The 18,496-nt window shown below is 53.0% G+C and overlaps 1 protein-coding gene across 2 annotated transcripts in view; it reads right to left on the bottom strand.

The window, feature by feature from the left end:
* PLXNA2 (plexin A2) overlaps window positions 1–18,496 on the bottom strand; it is a 132,116-nt gene that overhangs the window by 37,214 nt on the left and 76,406 nt on the right. For both annotated transcript variants that reach the window (XM_050985224.1, XM_050985223.1), the window contains 5 exons: window positions 17,571–17,685; window positions 10,060–10,260; window positions 8,338–8,434; window positions 7,460–7,653; window positions 849–1,000 (listed from right to left, as the gene is read on the bottom strand). In XM_050985224.1, coding sequence (XP_050841181.1) covers window positions 849–1,000; window positions 7,460–7,653; window positions 8,338–8,434; window positions 10,060–10,260; window positions 17,571–17,685 — 759 coding nt within the window. The remainder of the gene's footprint in view (window positions 1–848; window positions 1,001–7,459; window positions 7,654–8,337; window positions 8,435–10,059; window positions 10,261–17,570; window positions 17,686–18,496) is intronic.

The raw sequence follows: 18,496 nt of genomic DNA on the forward strand, positions 1-18,496 counted from the left end.
TGCTGCCTCACAGATGGGCAAAGAAACACCAAGAAAGGCCAAAACCCAACCAACATCACCACAGGCTGCTGGTGACACGTCCTGGGCCTGCTGGGGTCTGAGTGGGAGGCACCAAATGAAGTTCCCAGCAGAGGACAACTCCCCCCAGCTGCTCCCAGAGCTGGGGCAGATCTGTGCTGCTGGGAGCACCCACGGGACCTTGGCCAGCTCACACTGCATAGGACACCGTCCTGGTCCCCAGCAGGAGGTGACACAACCCAAGAGGAGACATCACCTACTTCTCCTGTCCCAGCCAGCACAGATGTCCCCAAGCACGCCCGGAGCACCTCGGCTCCCCCAGCCCAGCCCCGAGGGGCAGCACAGGAGCGGGTGCCACACCATGGGGCACATTTGCTTGTCCCCTGTCACAAGCCTGCTCTGTAATTTTGGGCTGACGTTTTTCTTAGTGAAACAAATGGAGTGACTGCAGGGGAGCCCACTCGGAGCGGGGCTGTCACCGCCTCGCCCGCCTAACAAATGGCTGCTGCAGCCGGCGGCGCCGGCGGAATTCCAAGTGGGATGGGGAGGCAGCAGCAGCAAGGTGCTCATCAGCAAAGGTGCTTAGCCAAGCAGGAACGGCGGTGCAAGGAAACAGAACATTTAATGCAAGCTCAAAGGGCCGCTTAACCCCTGCAGAGAGAGTCCAGCTGGGGGAACCTGAAGGAATGTGCAGGAATCCCTTCCCATCCCACCTCCGCAGCAGGGGCCCGGCTCTGGGTGAGTTTTTGGCCTCCTGAGCGTTGGCCAGAGGTCAGGGAGGAGTGCCCAGCCCCGGGGACAGGTGAGGGGACAGGTGAGGGGACACTCACTGCTCGGCCACCACGTAGTGCTGGGGCAGGGGCGTGCACTGCACCCCGGCCACCTGCACGCCCTGCGCGATCTCCGAGAAGTCCAGGCCCAGGTTCACCCCACGGATGGTCACCCTGGTCCCTCCTTCCGGGGGCCCCGACACCGTCAGGATCTGCAGGGAGACAGGACAGGGTGAGGTGACATGTGGTGGTGTTTGGACCAGATGAGAATCTTGACTCCATGTTTCAGAAGGCTGATTCATTATTTTATGACATGATATTATATTCAAAGAAAATGATATATTGAAATTATACTAAAAGAAATGGAGGGAAAGGATTTCATCAGAAGGCTAGGAAGGAATGAATAATGAAATCCTGTGACTGACCAGAGACTCTGACACAGCTGCACTGGGACTGGTCATTGATTAAAAACAATCTGCATGAGACCAATCAGAGATGCACCTGTTGGTAAACCATCTCCAGACCACATTCACAGCAATCAGATAATTATTGTTTACATTTCTTTTCTGAGGCTTCTCAGGAGAAAAATCCTAGTGAAAGAATTTTCATAAAACACGTCAGTGACAGTGACATCCCCACCATGCCCCTTCTCCAGCCCCATCCCTGGTTTGGAACCTCTCCTGCTGCCAGACCCGCCAGGGCCACCCCTCATGGCTCTTCTGGAGGTCCTGGAGGAGCCCAAGGATGCTGAACTCCATCCATGCCCTGCTCCAAGAGAGGACTCCAAGCTGGCCAAGAAGAGTGGGCAGTGCCATTCCCAGAAATCCTTGCAGGACACAGCTGGCTCCCATCTCCATCCAGAACAGGGGAAGTCACCTTCCAGAAGCAGCCTGGTGCTTGGAGAACTTCACCTTCTGCCTTGGCTGTTCTCTGAATGTTAATGTCACATTTTATTAGTGACTTGGCACCTCAAATGACTTAAAAATGTTAAAGGGTGAGGTGTGTGCTTTCAGGCTGCCTGTTTATAGCCTGCCTCAGCCATAATCATCCCTGCTTCCCTGGACCTGCATTAAGGACAATCTCCTCTTCAATTAGGAGTATAAATTTCAATAATGCATGGTCTCAAAATTTGGACTCAGGACTCTCAGACAGTTCTCCTGAATCTGCCACTGCTCTGTTGTTGCTCTTGGGTGAGTTTCTAATCTTCCCTGTGCTGCAGTTATTAATAAATAAACACAATCCATAATAATGCAGTTTAATTAATTTAATGGATAAATCTTGTTTATGCTTCTTTGTTCCACCCTTGTCTTTGGCAAAAATCTTGAGCTCTTCAGAACCTTTTCCTCGCTGTTTCCAGATGGATGGGTGGCTTTTTCCACCTCCTCAGGAGCGAGGAAGGTGGCCAAGCACCAGTGCCACCATCCCAGTGACCTGCCCCACAGCAGCCCTCGTGGGACACCCCTGTCCCCATCACTCCTGTGCTTCCCAGTTCCCCAGAGCATCTCCAAAAAGACACCCAAGATCTTCCAGCAGGAATCCCACCATCCCCACTAAACCAAGGGCCACATCCACTTGGTTTTGGAGCACTGCCAGGGTGACTCCAGCACTTCCCTGGGCATTCTGCCCCATTTCCAGCTCCAAGCACCCACCAGAGCCACCGAGCCACCCCTCCTTCCTCCAGATCCTTTAATTCCCACCTCCCTCTCCCCTCCACCGCCTGCTGGAGGTTTTTAATTTATTCACCACACGCTGCCTGTTGTGCTGCTGCTCCCTGTAACTCACACCACGGCCTGTCTTGTACCATTTAGCTCTGGAAGCTCGACGTGCTCGTAAACCCACTACAAAACCAAGCTGGGCTGTGTTACACCGAGTCCTGGAGGCCTGGTGGTGTTTACACCGCTGCTGGGGAATCACCTGAACTTGGCTGACAGTTACAACTGTCCTTTGCAGCTCTGGATGATGTTAAAATGCATTTGCTGGGGCACTTACTGCGCCGTCTCGCTGTCTCATCACTGCTCAAAAAAAAGAGAAGTCACTGCTTGCCATTTCCTGAGCTGAGCAGGAGCAGCAGGGCTGAGAGGCCTCCCCGAACAAAGCCCAGCTGATGCTGTATTTTAAAAATGTCCTGACCTGGAAAATCCCCAATATGGAGCTCCACTCGACCTAGATTTTAGTGGCCACTAATTGAACAGTTTTGAAGTAACTGTGCCATAAAGCAGCCCCAGGGTTAGAACAGATGCATTCAATTAATTACAGCTGGAGAGATTCAGTCAAAATCACAGCGAGAAGATAAGTCTTAAAGGTCCCGGAGCACCCAGAGCTGGGCACCCTCCGAGCAGCATCCTGGGCTTCTGGTTGGGGTGAGCATGAGGCACCTCCAGCACAGCCAGCCCTGCTCTGCCTGGATCCCAGCTGGGAGCTGCAGGGCTGCCAGTCCCGATTTCTCATCTGAGACAGACAGGATTAGCAAGAAATATTCACCAATTTCAAGAAAATCACTTCACTAGACTGGCTTTTCACTTGGAGCTCTGTGGAGGATGAAAAGGACCTGCACAGGGCAGCTGAGAGACAGCTAGGCCATTCCAGGAGTTGGACATTTGCTGTTTAGGAATCTGCACCTCTGCTGGAAGTTTTTTTAGGTTGTTTGCTAAACTGAAGCAGCTTGAAAGTCACTGAGATCTGAGCGGGGAGTGTGAGGCAGAATTATTCTGAGCAGGTCACCTCTCCCCACTGCAGAGACAAATCCCAGCCCAGCCCCTGCAGTAATGCTGGACAGGATCAGGTGTGCAGCCCTGCACTGGTCCTGAAATGGGCTGGGTGCAGGGATGAGGGGGTGCCAGGGGCTCAGCCACCCTCACACCCTGCCCTTGGACAGGGAAGGGCTGCAGGTGCTCCAGAGCTTCTCCCACTGCTGCTTTTTACCTGAAACCAAGGTAGGGACCCCCAAGGCTGGAACCCAAAGGATCCAAGGGACCCCCAAGGCTGGAACCCAAGGGACCCCCAGGCTGGGATCCAAGGATCCCGGGGATCCAGGAGCCCCAGCCCAGTGCCAGAACCCTTCCCCTCGCAGCCTGCAGGAGACACAGCTCCAGCAATGAGGATAAATGTTCTCAGTGTCATGTCTTGCTGCTCGAATCTTTCAGCGTTTCTGACATGAAGCAACATTTTGCCTGCAGAAGAAGTCAGTGAGGAGCTGGGGAGAGCTGGAGCTGGGGCTGGCTGGGGCTGCTGGGGCTTTCCCTGGAGCTGCAGGGAAGCCACAGCCCTGCACAGCAAGCCCTTGGCATCTGCTCGGGGGCAGAGAGAGACCCCAACCAAGGGCACAGCCCCTGCCCCCTCCCCAAACCCCATCACCTCCATCCTCTTTGTGCTTTTTTGCTCCTGCTCTGAGCCCTGGATCCCAGCTGATGAGCCCAGCGGGGAGGCAGCACATGAGCATTGTCATCCCGGCATGATCCCTCCTTGTCTCTGCCTCAGCTGATGGCACATTCAGAGCCTAATTGTTATCTCAGCAGAGCAACTCCATTATTCAGCCTGACACTGCCCCCCCTTCAGCTGTTTGTTGCGCTGATGTTATATTAATGAGGCCTGCAAATAAATGAATAGGAGATCAGAGCGCCGCTTGTTCGCCAGAAAACTGATTTTTATTTATTTATGGCTAAGGCCACGGGCTGGGTGGAAGTTTTAAGCTGCTGAGGGGACATTGCTGGGGAGGGCTGGACCTCTCACTCAGTGAGAGGACTGCAAATACCCCACTGCTCATTTACTTTTAGAACTATTAGGACACAATCTCTTTATTTATGCATCCCCCGAAGGCACTGGCGCCTGGGAGCCAGGCCCTTGACCTCAGCCTTGTCACAAAGAGTGAACCTGGCCAGATGAAGCAAAGGGAGTGGAAAGCAGCCCATATTAAAGGCTCTTTTACTCTGGGTAATCCAGGCTGCAATGTGAGCTCCAGTATGAGAGCAAACCCTGCTCCCCAGCCCTGTCACTGCTGGTGCCCAGGGGATGGGGGACATGGCACCAGTGCCAGCTCTGGACCTGCCAGGGCCAGGTCAGTCCCAGCAGGGTAGGGTTCCCAGCTGCACAGCTCTGCAGCACGGGGCATTGCAAAATGGTACCCAAAATCCTGAGAAAACTCGGATTTTGGGAAAGGACCCAACAGCAACGAACGCTGGGAAGGTCTCATGGTCTCCTCCACAGTCTGACTCTGAGGGCTCAGACACAGACCTGGGGATGGAGTCAAGAAATCTGCAACAGCAGAGCTCTGCTCTTTTCTGCTTGGACAGAGCCCAAAAGTATTGCTTTCCAGTTGGACAGTGATAAAACACTCGGTGGCAGTGCCCTGCCTGCAGCCAGCTGCCAGAGCCAGCCTGGCACTGCTCACACACGAGTCACTTGGTGGCTGGAGCACAGAGCTTTTCCCCTTCTCTGCCCAGCTCAAGGAGGGGCAGATAAATAATTCCAAGATTTCTTTGACTTGACAACTTTCTGCATGGTTTATGGGGAAGCAAATCTCAGCAGAGGCTGTTTTGGTTCTTGTAGCACAACCTGGTGCAGCAGAACAGCACTTGGACAAGAGGAATTTGGGTTCTGCCCAGTGGCAGGGCAAGGGGAAGATCCAGGGGAGCCTTTAAGGATCATTTTATCTCTTGGTAGCACAGCTGGGACTTGGAAATCAAAGAGACCAACCAAGCAGGGAAAGGATAGGCTTCCAATCCTTTTTAGGGCTTTCCCATCCCTGCACAAGCAGCCCCAGCACTTCCCACCAGCTCCACTCTGCCCTGTACAAAACAATGCACAAGAGAAACACCTGCACAAGAGAAACACCTGCCCAGCAAAGGTGTACCACTGCTGGCAGAAGGCCTGAGGCAGAAATACCAAAACACCAAAACCAAATCTGATAACGTCCCCGAGGATGGATGGACCCCCCTCAGCAACATCGTTCTCCTGCCAGCCCCACCCAGCCCACATACAGCAGCAGCCTCTGTGCTTCCTCCTCTCCTCCATAAAAGGAGGTTGATGCCTCCCTCCCAGGGGATCTGAGCCAGTTTAGTTAAACCAGTGCAAAAACTAATTTAATTTAAGAGGAGACTGCCACGCTCACTTGGGCTCTGATGCAGATGGCAGATTTTGGGTGCTGAGCAGGGCTGCCAGCAGCATTGGTGTAACAGACGACTCTGATCCTGCTGTGTCACACCTTTTGCAGTGTGGATTCACACCCAGGGCAAGGGAGGCTTTTTTGGGGGATTTAATTAACTGAGAAACCCAAACCTTCCTTCGTTCCCACCTGACAGGAGTGTCACTCCTCACAGCAGCGTTAACAGAGCGAGTGCAGTTTCACTGCTGAAAATGCTCCTGGGACACATTTTGCATCCCTCAGTGGGCTGAACAGAAATATCAGAACCACCAACTCCAGACTAATTAGCTCCCTGGTTTAATTAGCATTCCCACCGCAGTCCATGGCGGTCACCGCGGCACAGGTGGGGCAGAGGCTGCACACCAAAACCATCCCAGGAAGTTCTGGAGTGTTTTACCCACATTTCTCAGGGCTGGGCAGACTGTGGGACAGCACAGTGTCACTGTTTGGTTGAGCAGCAAGGGCCAGACCAGCCCAGGCACATCCCCTTGGGCTATATTGGTAATTATTCAGGTGGGCAGGGCTATATTGGTAATTAATCCAGTGGGCAGGGCTATATTGGTAATTATTCAGGTGGGCAGGGCTATATTGGTAATTAATTATTCCAGTGGGCAGGGCTATATTGGTAATTATTCAGGTGGGCAGGGCTATATTGGTAATTAATTATTCCAGTGGGCAGGGCTATATTGGTAATTATTCCAGTGAGCAGGGCTATATTGGTAATTAATTATTCAGGTAGGCAGGGCTATATTGGTAATTATTCCAGTGAGCAGGGCTATATTGGTAATTATTCCGGTGGGCAGGGCTATATTGGTAATTATTCCAGTGAGCAGGGCTATATTGGTAATTATTCCGGTGGGCAGGGCTATATTGGTAATTAATTATTCAGGTAGGCAGGGCTATATTGGTAATTATTCCAGAGGGCGGGGCTATATTGGTAATTATTCCGGTGGGCAGGGCTATATTGGTAATTAATTATTCCGGTGGGCAGGGCTATATTGGTAATTATTCCAGTGGGCAGGGCTATATTGGTAATTATTCCAGAGGGCAGGGCTATATTGGTAATATTCCAATGGGCAGGGCTATATTGGTAATTATTCAGGTAGGCAGGGCTATATTGGTAATTATTCCAGAGGGCAGGGCTATATTGGTAATTATTCCAGAGGGCAGGGCTATATTGGTAATATTCCAGTGGGCAGGGCTATATTGGTAATTATTCCGGTGGGCAGGGCTATATTGGTAATATTCCAGAGGGCAGGGCTATATTGGTAATTATTCCGGTGGGCAGGGCTATATTGGTAATATTCCAGAGGGCAGGGCTATATTGGTAATTAATCCGGTGGGCAGGGCTATATTGGTAATTATTCCAGTGGGCAGGGCTATATTGGTAATATTCCAGTGGGCAGGGCTATATTGGTAATATTCCAGTGGGCAGGGCTATATTGGTAATTATTCCGGTGAGCAGGGCTATATTGGTAATTATTCAGGTAGGCAGGGCTATATTGGTAATATTCCAGTGGGCAGGGCTCACCTCGGTGATGCGCGGGTTGGAGCACTTGACGTTGTGGCCGGACCAGTGGAGCCAGGGCAGGGCGCCGGGGGAGCTGCAGTGGGGCCGCAGGGTGCAGCGCGCCTCGCCGCTGCACCAGCCGCAGGCGAACTTGGGCTCGGCCTTGAGGCACAGCCCGCAGCTCTCGCGCTGCGCCGCGCACTTGTACAGGTGCACTGCGGGACAGGGACGGCCGTCAGCCGGGGAGGGGAGGGGCTCCTGGGGGGCACCTGGGACTGGGGAGTCACTGGGGGTGAACCTGGGACTGGGGGTGCATCTGGGACTGGGGAGTCACGGTGGGTGCACCTGGGACTGGGGATTCCCTTGGGGTGAACCTGGGACTGGGGGTGCACCTGAGACTGGGGATTCCCTTGGGGTACAGCTGGGACTGGGGAGTCACTCGGGATGCACCTGGGACTGGGGAGTCACTCGGGGTGCACCTGGGACTGGGGGATTCCCTTGGGGTGAACCTGGGACTGAGGGTGCACCTGGGACTGGGGAGTCACTCGGGATGCACCTGGGACTGGGGATTCCCTTGGGGTACAGCTGGGATTGGGGTATTCCCTCGGGATACAGCTGGGATATACCCTTGGGGTATAGCTGGGATTGAGGGATTTCCATGGGACACAGCTGGGATGCACAGATTCAATTGGGATTGAGGGATTCCCTTGGGGTGCAGCTGGGATTGAAGGGGTTCACTCAGGGTATAGGTGGGAGTGGGGGATTCCCTCAGGATACAGCTGGGATTGGGGGATTCCCTCGGGATAAACTGGGATGTACCCTTGGGGTTATAGCTGGGATTGAGGGGTTTCCAAGGGACACAGCTGGGATGGCCTGAAGCCAATCCAAGCAGATTTTACCTTTCAGGTTCTCTGGGTTGTCAATGACGAAGTTTCCGTTCCAAACCACGGCAAAGTCCACGGCCAGGTTGCTGATGTCCATCCCATCATAGAGGTACTGCAGGGTAAGATCCAGAGTGAAACGCCTGGGGAGACAGCACTCCCAGACAAAGATGGTTTTTTGAGAGAAACCATCCTTATTCTCTGCTTAAAAACATCTGCTGGTGCCTCAGACACCGCATTTTTACACTTCATCTCCAGGGTTCTGCTTTGAGTCCCTTCTCCTCATCAGGAGGAGATAATTAAATTGGATCTAGTCCTTGTGAGAGGTAACAGATTAATTGTTCCACTTGCAGTGGCTGCTCTCGTCACTCAGTCTCTGGCTTACCAGCACAGCCCCTCCAGTTAACCAGACTGGGACTGCTGCCCTCAGGCTGCTTCTTGCCCAGTTTGTGACTGGGAGCTCCAAAACCCCACTGCAGAGCTTTGCAGGTGGAACAGGAAACAGCTGAGCAAAAATAGATGGTGCAGAGCCCCAGCCACTGCCTCAGCCTGATCCAGATAGCACTGGCCTGAATTATTCCCCTTTTTGTGACATCCTGGGGGCCGTGGCTGAGTGAGTCTGGATGCTGCAGAATTCAGCTAAATTCCCAGAGAATGCTGAAATTCCCATTCTCACAGCCAGCACTGGCCAGGCCCCACTCTGGAGCTCTCCTTAGGTCAACCAAGAGCTGCTAAAAAGACTTCAAAAGGTGAGTGAGCATTGCCATCCTCTCTGGGAGGAGGGAGTGGTGATTCAAGCAGGGCAGAGTGCTCTGCCTGTCCCTGGGCAGGAGCTGTGCAGTTTTAACTCATATTTGACTGTACTGGTTCACCCTCCCTGGTGTGGAACAAGAAGCTGAGAGTCCAGAATGGCCCTCACATCCTCCCCCTACCACCTCCTATCAGCCCAGCAGCAATAAAAGGGCTTCTCTAATGCTTATAAATCACTCTGGATGGGAAAAGTACTATATACTATTAATACATTTATTATCCACCAAGCTGCAAGGCCCAAAGACGGCCAGCGATGTATAAATATCCAGTAAAACTTTTAAAAATTCAAAACTTCATTAACAATTTAAGACCATCTGCACTGAATATTCAAGTGGACCCTGTTGTGCTGCCTAAAACAAACTGACTGTGCCCTTTTTGCCCAGGGCCCTTTCTGAGCACATGGTGAGCAGAGGAAGGGACACAGCAGACCCAGATCCGGGCTGTGGATCAGGGTGGGGGTGCCTGCCTGTGCCATTTGTGTTTTGGCATGCCAGGGCACCCAGCAGGGTGATTTTGGGGTGCTCTGGTGAGGCTGAGCCCTGTCCTGTGGAGGGGATAACCCTGCCCTGCTCCTGGACAGCATCACCCGGTGATTCCCCTGCTCTCTCTCTCTCTCCCCCCCAGCAGTTTCCCTCTCCCCCTCCTTCCCCGCTCTCCAGCACCGCTCTATTCATCCAGCCACCGTGACCTGGGATGTGACAGCTCCCCGATAAGGGCTCTGTGATTCTCCTTATCTCCCCGTGTGTGAATTAGCCTGCCTCAACACCTCCTGCATTCCCTCCTCCTCCTCCCCTTCCCAGGCTGACTCCCCAGCGGCAGCCAGGGCACTCCAGATCCAGCATCTCCTCCCCGCGGGCACTCTCCCACCTGGCACTCAGCACTGGAGAGCTCTCCCACCCTGCCCGGGCTCCTGGGGCTGCTCTCACCCACCGAGCTGTTCTGGCACTGCACGCTGGAGCTGTTGAAGCGCAGGGCGGGCACCCTGTGCACGATGCCCTGGATGCTGAGCACGCACTCGTAGCCCCGCTGGCCCGACTGGGGCTGCGGCAGGTTCCTGGCCTTCAGCGTGATGGGCTTCACCTCTCCCACCGGGATCAGGATCTCCTCCGTGGGGAACAGCTGGGGGCAGTCCTGGCAGGGAAAGGGAGAGGGTGCGAGCTCAGAGGGGGTGTGCTGGTGATGCGTTTTAGCTTTTATATATCATATATATTTAAAAAAAAAATATTTATCTATTCATATAAATTTATTTATTTATTTATTTTAAATATATGTTTATATATTTTTTTATATTTTTAATATTTTATATATTTAAAAATATAATTGTAATCCTGCAATTCTGCAAATCCTGTAAAATTTGGAGTGTGTAACTCCGAATGCCATACTTATATTTTTAATATTTTTCTTATATATTTTTTAAATAGAATTGTAACCCTGCAAAATCTGGAGTGTATAACTCCCAACTCCATACACAGTGTGAGTTTGGAGTTATTTATATCATATATATATATAGTTATATATATATATATATGATGCTGCTCTCCCATTTTATATATAACTATATATATATATAGTTATATATATGATGCTGCTCTCCCATTATATATTATATATATAGTTGTATCTATAATGCTGCTCTCCCATTTTGGTCAGACACATCAATTCCGCTCCAGGCCTGGCAATCAAGGACACCTCAGTGTCTCAGGCCCCCAGAGACGTGAACAAAACCATGACACCTTCCCATGCAAAGCACCTGTGACTCTGTGAACCACCACTGCACAGACATCCAGTTCACCCAAGCACAAACAGAATGTCTAAATGAAACCCTGAGATGGACCACAAAAAATGACTTATCAGCTCCTGGTGACTGTGTGACATCCCTCCCGTGAGATCTCAACATCCCAAACATTATCTCTGCACAGCACACTGGGAAATACAATTTTTCTCCAATTTCTACACCAGGAACTGCAACACCTCTGACCACCAGCTGTATTTACATTCTGCTCAGCTCTGATTTGCTTTGATCTAATGGAACAAGGTGCCTGAGTACCTGTAAGCACCTGACACCGAGTGATTAATCCCCAGCCAAAGCAGGAGTTTAGAACAAACACGTCTGTCTGATTCCTCCTGCCAGATCCCGGGCTGGCATCCCAAGCCCCTCCAGCCTGGGGATGGAAGGAAAGGTGCTGATGGCAATGCCACCCTGCCAGGATCCTGCGTGCCCGGGGGCAAATCCCCCTCCCCAAGGCAGGCTCCCCCTGCAGCTCCCAGCCAGGGCCACGGGAGGTGTTTCACCATGGCTCAAGCCAGCTGTAAATGAGAAACAGATGCTGTGCTCTGGAGCAGCCACTGACTTAAACTGCAGCCTCATAAACCTTTTTAGTGGCACTTTTCCGTATATATATTTTATTTTATTTCTAACAGGGACTTTCACGGATTAACAGCCAAGAGTGATTTCAAACTCCATCAGCTGCGCTGGGGAAGGAAGGGAGGCCCTGTCCTGCAGAGGAGTGGGTTCACAGGCTGGGAGGGAATGGCATTCCCTGCTTCCCACTGGCCCTGGCACCGTGGATCCAGCCCCAGCTCACAGCCAGCAAACTCCATGGATTCCTGGCATTTTCCATCCAGCTCTCCCAAGCTGACTCGGCACATTCCTTCCTCTCCTAAGCACCACTCACCTGTGCCACCTTCCACTCAACACCTGCCTGCATATAAGGTTGGGTTTCACCTCCAAGTCCCATGGAGCTCCAGCAGAGAGGGAATGCCCCGTGGAACGCCCGAGGGCTGGAAGGAAAAGCAACCCAGAGCTGCAGAATCCTTTACCCCATTACAACTGAAACCAAAAAAATCTCCACTTGCATCACCAGTGGGAGAACTTCAGTGCACACTCCTGAAAATAATGAATATGTTCTGGACCATTATCCTTCCTGGCCAGCTCAGTCCGTGAGGAGACTGCTAAGGAAAGGCTCCTGCCTTCCCAGGCACGGGAGGGGACTCCATCCCCACATCTGCTCCCTGCTGCTGCAAATGCTGGCAGCAAAAACTGTTCTGCCATCGTTAGAGACGAGTGGGGCAAAATAGATTTTTTTTTCCCCCATTCCTTTGGTTGCAGTGGAAGGAAAATGTCACATTGGGGTTGTGGGGAAAGCGAGGCAGGCGCAGCCTGAGCAGGAGCGGGGCGGCCCCTCCGTGCTGGCTGACAGCTGCAGTGATCACACTAACAAGGGATCCACGTTTGGGGCTGCAGAGATCTGGAGGAGGATGCCAGACTCCAGCAGAGCCAGGATGCTCGTGGGCAGCCACACTGCTGCAGGCAGTGGCTGCTGAATTTCTCAGCTGAGCGAGAGGAGCTGCCGGGGCTGGGGAGGGCTGGGGTCAGCTCAGACCCTGCACGTCCTGTGCAGCCCCTGTGAGCATTTCCAGCCTCAGGGAAAGCTCAGCTTTCAGGGCTTTTCTTTTTCCAATTCGTTTTTTAAATTGCTGCCTCGGGGATGTGCACCCACAGCCCTGCCCAGCCACATCCCTGCACCCCAAATCCTGCCCAGCCACATCCCTGCACCCCAAATCCTGCACAGCCACATCCCTGCATCCCCAAATCCCTGAAAACACATCTCGGCACCTGAATCCCTGCAGAGCCACATCCCTGCACCCCAAATCCTGCACAGCCACATCCCTGCACCCCAAATCTTCACAGCCACATCCCTGCACCCCAAATCCCTGAAAACCCAATTCCCTGCACCCGAATCCCTGCCCAGCCACATCCTGCCCTCCCACATCCCTGCACACACAGCCCTTCCCACAGACCCTGTGTGGTTTGTCCCTCCACCACGTGTCCCAGCTGCTCCCTGCTGGAACAGCCGGTGCTCAGGTAAATGATTTTGTCAGGGCTTTACCGTGAGTTGAGCAGGGCCTCTGTCCATGCAGGTTCCCTCAGCAGGAATTTCCCAGGCCCTGGGAAGGGGCTGGCAGCACCAGCCCTGCTGCTGGGCTGGGCTGTGTGGCTGTGGCCAAGGTCCCTCCTGGTGTCCCTGCCGTGCCAGGCTCAGCCTGGGTGCCCCATCCTGGCTCCCTCCCCAGGAAGAGTCAGAACCACCCAGAAAACACCAAAGAAAAGGCTTGTTCCATCATCAGTTTACTTTGTTTTTTAATTCATGAGAGGTAAATCCTGCAGCGAGTTAGAAAGGCCATTACTGCCTCCTCTCTCTAAACAAACAGGCAGAATCCTCTCATTATCCTCCTTGACTTCCCTGTGCCAGAATAAACACGGATCAGATCTGCTGGAGGAAGACAAGGCTGGGGTGCCTGAGTGGCACAGACTCTCGGGGAATATTCTGCCTCTGAAGTATCAGCACACACAATTTACAAAGACATTTTATGCTTCTCCAACACTTTTTAGCCTCAAAGACTCCAGGGTCTATAAATACCTTAAAGACCCACGTTCTGCAGCTGTCTCTGGAGCAGAACAGAGCACCCATGGTTATTATTTGTGTTTAACCGAGCAGTTTTAGTAGGTCAAACCTCCTTGCTCTTATTTGGAAAAAAAAAAAAATTGCCTAGAAATGGCAGGCAATTCTTCTGACTACAGGATTTAGCCCAAATGGCAGAAAATAGACTGTTTCTGTACTTTTCATCTTCAAAAAGCCCCCGCAAACTCTCCACAAATGTTAACTCGCCGCACGTTATTTTAAAGTTATAAACATAACCCAACCTGGCACGTGAATGTAAACCCCTGGCTCACAGTTGTGTTCCCAATGATATAAATTACAGTCCCTGTCACTCATGGAAACACATTATCCTCCATGTATGCCACGGGAAGGGAGAGCAGCCCCTGCTCCTTGGAAACCAGACATGAAAGGAAGGCAGCTGGAGGCCAGCCTGGTGAATTCCTGCCCCTCACCACCAGCCCTGAGCTGCACGTGCTGTAACCTGGGTCTTCTCCATCACCTGGGGGATGTTTAGAACCTTTCCCTGCTGTGAATAACCCTTGGAGTGCCAGAGCTGAGCCAGGAGCAGCTCCCTGGCCCGGGGACTGGTCACAGGCAGGAACAGCTCCCTCTGCTCCTCCTGCCTCCCTCCCTCTGAGCACCAAACATCCACAGCAGGGATGATAAAAGCACTGCCACGGCTCGGAGCTGAGGGAATTTTGCTGAAACCAGGCTTTTTGCTCCTATTTCAGGCAAAGGCATCTCCCCTAAGTCAGGTGTGACCCTGCAAAGTCATTGGCTGCCTTTGGTGGCCTGAGCTGTGGCTCTGAGTCACCTCCAGCACATCTCAGCTCTGCTGGGATGAGGATTGGCAGGGCAGGCTCTGGAGGACAGGCTGATTTTGTTTTGTTTTGTTTCCCTCAAGCAGCACTCAGCACCCAAGGGCACAGCCAGGGGCAAGGGCGCTGCCATAAAATCAGTGGGAATTCAAAGGAGCCCCAAGGGCACTGAAATCCCCGAGTCTGGAACTCTCTGTCCCCAGATCAGCGTCCCCCTGTGGAAATGGCATTAGCAGCACACACTGGACATCAAAGGGGGACGGGCTCTCACGTCCTGGGGAGCTAAGAGGATTTATTTGGCTCTAGCTCTCCTCTGGGATGGGGTGTAAGGATGTTTATGAATCCACATTCCTCATTTAGAGAGGGACATCATAAAGCCTCACCCACACACACAAGCCAAAGCACATCAGGCACATTGAAATGGCATCCTTGGCTTGATCTGGGGTTTTGTAAAGTGGGACAATCAGGGCTCCACACCCACAGGAACCTCTGGGAGAAATCCTGATTTAGTGGGAGCAAGGTGTGAGCAGGAACCTTCTGCTGACAGTGAAGACTCTGACAGGAAAAGGATGGGAAAATAATTGCTTCTCTAATAATTAACTCCTGAAGAATTGGCTACCTGGAAATGGAGACCTCAGAGGAGTTGGGTTCCCCCATCTCAGAAATTCCCAGGAGAGGGAGAACATCAGGAGCAGCCAGCTCTGTCCTGCAGGATCCCTCTGTTGCAAAGGCTGTGAAATACCTGTATTCACTGACCAGGGACCCCAACCCACAGCTCCGCTTTTCCTGAAGCACCCACCCACCTCTGGGGCTCCCTCTGCACCCCCACATCCGTCCCTGAGCTCTGCCCTGGGACCTGAGCACACAGTTCCTGTGGCAGGGCTGAGCAAAGCTCCTGGGCTGCATTCCAGGGCAGGCAGGGCAGAAGGGCAGCACTCAGCTGGGCAGTGGGGCAGAGGCTGGCAAGGAGCAAAAGCACAGCTCACGGAGAGGGAATTTCTCTCCCCCACCTCCTGGTGAAGTGGCTGAGGCTCTGGGCCCTTGTTCCTCCTCCAGACAACTCCTGGGAGCATCAAAGGGAGCTTGTTCCACATCCAGTCCCACTGGGGTTCCAGTTCTGATGGGCCAGGAGTAAAAAGGAATATTCAAGATATTTTCCCTTAAATTAAAGCTAGAGAAGCGAGCAGTGTGCAGGCCCGTGTGAACACGTGTGTAAACCTTACATAAGGAGAGGCTCAGGGGACTGAAAGTAGGGCACAGGCACGGAGATCACCACTCCAAACACCACTGGCTCTGCTGGGGAGGCAGCCAGGGGAAGCACAAACAATTTCCTAATACATCAGGCCGTGACACAATGAGAACATTGTGATCTGAATTGGTTCAGGAGAGGAAACTCTCCATGAGGCACTGACTTATTTGTGTGCTGGTGAAGAGCCCACAGCAAAGGCATCATCACCAGGCTGTGGGTGAAGGGGGAATCCATTGCTCTTAAATGAGCAAACACATTTTGGGGGGGTTTGGCCTGTGCTCAGAGCTCTGGGGGAGAAATGATGGAGAGCACTTGTGCCATTATCATCAGCCCTTATCAAAGCTAATCACCAGGAAGGTGTGAGGTGTCCCAAAACATCCCTGGTGAGATTCAACCCCTGCAAGATGAGGATGACAGAGGAAGTTCTTTGGAGACAGTCCAGTGACCCCAGCAGGAACTTCCAGGGATGCCAACTGCTCCTCTCTCCCTCTGTGTGACCCCAGGCAAGCCCTGGGTGCTCCCAGGAGGAAAACAGAGTGATGGGATTGTCCTGCTTTAGCAGGGGCTTGTCAGACACTCTGAGATCCCAGAGAAGGGAGAGCTCCACCTGTGCAGCCTGGGAGGACAGGGATGCTTGGAGTGCAGAGGAGAACCCACCCCTCCACTCCAGAGGAGGAGAGCCACAGGGTTTTGCTTCCTCTTGCCATGGTGAAAGGAAGTTTCTTGATTTGCACTGGATGGAGAAAGCTCTTGGTGTGTTCCTGGGGTGGAAGCTTCTCCCTGGGCACCCATTCCCATGGATGTGCTGCCCAGCCTTGGGTTTGGAGCTGCCCACCAGGTCCTTCACACACAGCTCAGAAATTACTCTGCCCTTTACCCTGGACCTCCTGGCAGCACTGCAGCCAGGGAGACACAAGGGTGGAGTTTACTCCTAGTTTAGCATCAACCTGGCTGACCTTCAGTCACTCCTTTTGACAGCTCAGTGTTTACACCCCTGACTGATCTCTCCTGCTTTTCTCCATCACTCACTGACAAGGATTTCTCTGGATACTGGCTCACCTTCCTCTCCTTTCCTTTTCTCCCATTTGTAGATGTCCTCACTGCTGCCTTTCCCACCTTCCAGGACCCTCAGGATTTCCAGAGCATCTTTTAAACCATTTTTCCCTTGCACCTTTAGGACCTGCACTCATTTCAGGTGCTTCAAAGCTGTTTGTAGGAACAGTGAGGGCAAAGAGCAGGACCCTGCCAGCACCAGGACCCCGTGGAGATGAAGCAGGCAGGGGATCAGGCAGGACAAGGAGTGCAGAAACCCCAGACCAAGGGCTCCCTGCAGTGTTCAGTCAGGAATTTGTGCTAACAAACCCCTTTCCTCCACGGATCCCTCTGCCCTGGGACACACAGGAGAGCTGGCAGCCTGTGCACAGCCATTCACAGCCTGTGCCTTTCCAAGTGTTAAAAGCATTTTTGGATTGGAGCCCCACACCTTTTATGAGCTGCTAAGAGGGATGGCTCCGGGTCCAGGAGCTGGAACCCAGACCAGCTCCCTTTTCCAAAATCTGGGGCTGTGCTCCTTGGTAATTCCCTCCTTCACCAGCCACAGTCAGGCCCTGCCATAAATCTCAACACGAGGCACTGCCCAGAGCCAGAGCTGCTGAAAGCTGCTGGGTCTGAGGAGCCTCTGGGACCCCCCCGGGGGGAAAGCACGGCAGCAATTACTGTAATTAATGAACCTGGGCATTCCCACACAGCAGGGGAAGCTCAGCTCTGGTGCTCAGGTCAAGAGCAGCACTTCAGTGACACCAGCACTGCCCTGCTTTAAAGCTGCTCCTGCACTGCTGGGCACCAGAGAGACCCACAGACCTCACACCAACACAGAGATGGTGTTGTGGCATGGGAAGGCAGAGGGCAGAGGGAGGGATGCCAGGGTGGTACCTCGGAGACGTTGATCCTCCCCTCCTGGAAGGAGCAGGTGGTGGGGTCGTGGGTGCACAGGTTCCTGTACTTGCACCAGTGGCAGCGGAAGGCACTGTTCACACAGGACAGGCACCTGGGGGGAGAGCAGGGCTCAGCACAGGCCTCAGCACCCTGGCAGGGCTGCAGCCTCCTCCAGGCCTTGCCAGAAATCCAGCCTTCCTGGGAAAAGAAATTCTTTGGTGGGGGTGGTTTGGATAGAGCACAAAACAAGAACTGGGTTTGGGGAAACACACATGCTCCAAAGACAGACTTGGGGCAGCCTCAGTTTATCCCGGAGTAAAATGCAAGCTGGGATTTACTGCACATGGTTGGACTGGAGTTAAACAGAGCAGGGCACTGCACGGGCACCAGGCTTGGGCTGGAGCTTCTAGAAAAGAAGGCAAGCCTGGCAAAAATGGGATCAGTTGTTCTGCAAGTCAGGAATGCTTCAAGTCAACAGCAACACTTCTGCCTGGCCTTGGAGTGCAGGGGGAGCAGCAAGTGCTTTTGATTCATGTCGGGGGGAAAAAAATAACTGCTTATGAAATGTTTTTGAAAGAACACAGACCCTTTTCAGCCCCAGGGGACCCAGCTGCCAGCAGAGTGGCTGGGTGGGTTTTGTTCCCCTCTCACAGAGAGGCAGGAGCTGTGACAGCTGCTAATCCTGGCAGTTGCCACCTCCTCCATCTCCGAGGCCACCCCTGGTGCCACGTGGCAGCTCTTGGTGGCACAGGGATCAGCTGTGCCCATGGATTCAGTCCCATGCCATGCCCGTGGCTCCAGGCACTGGAGCTGCCTGGAGAGGGAAGTGCCCGGGACGTGCTGGAGCAAGGCCAGGCCAGGCAGACAAATGTCACCAGGGAAGTGGCAGCGTGGCCTGAGGCAGCACAGAGCTCTGGAAGAGG

Source organism: Serinus canaria, chromosome 26 (genome assembly GCF_022539315.1).
Source record: "Serinus canaria isolate serCan28SL12 chromosome 26, serCan2020, whole genome shotgun sequence".
In the NCBI taxonomy this organism is placed as follows: domain Eukaryota; kingdom Metazoa; phylum Chordata; class Aves; order Passeriformes; family Fringillidae; genus Serinus; species Serinus canaria.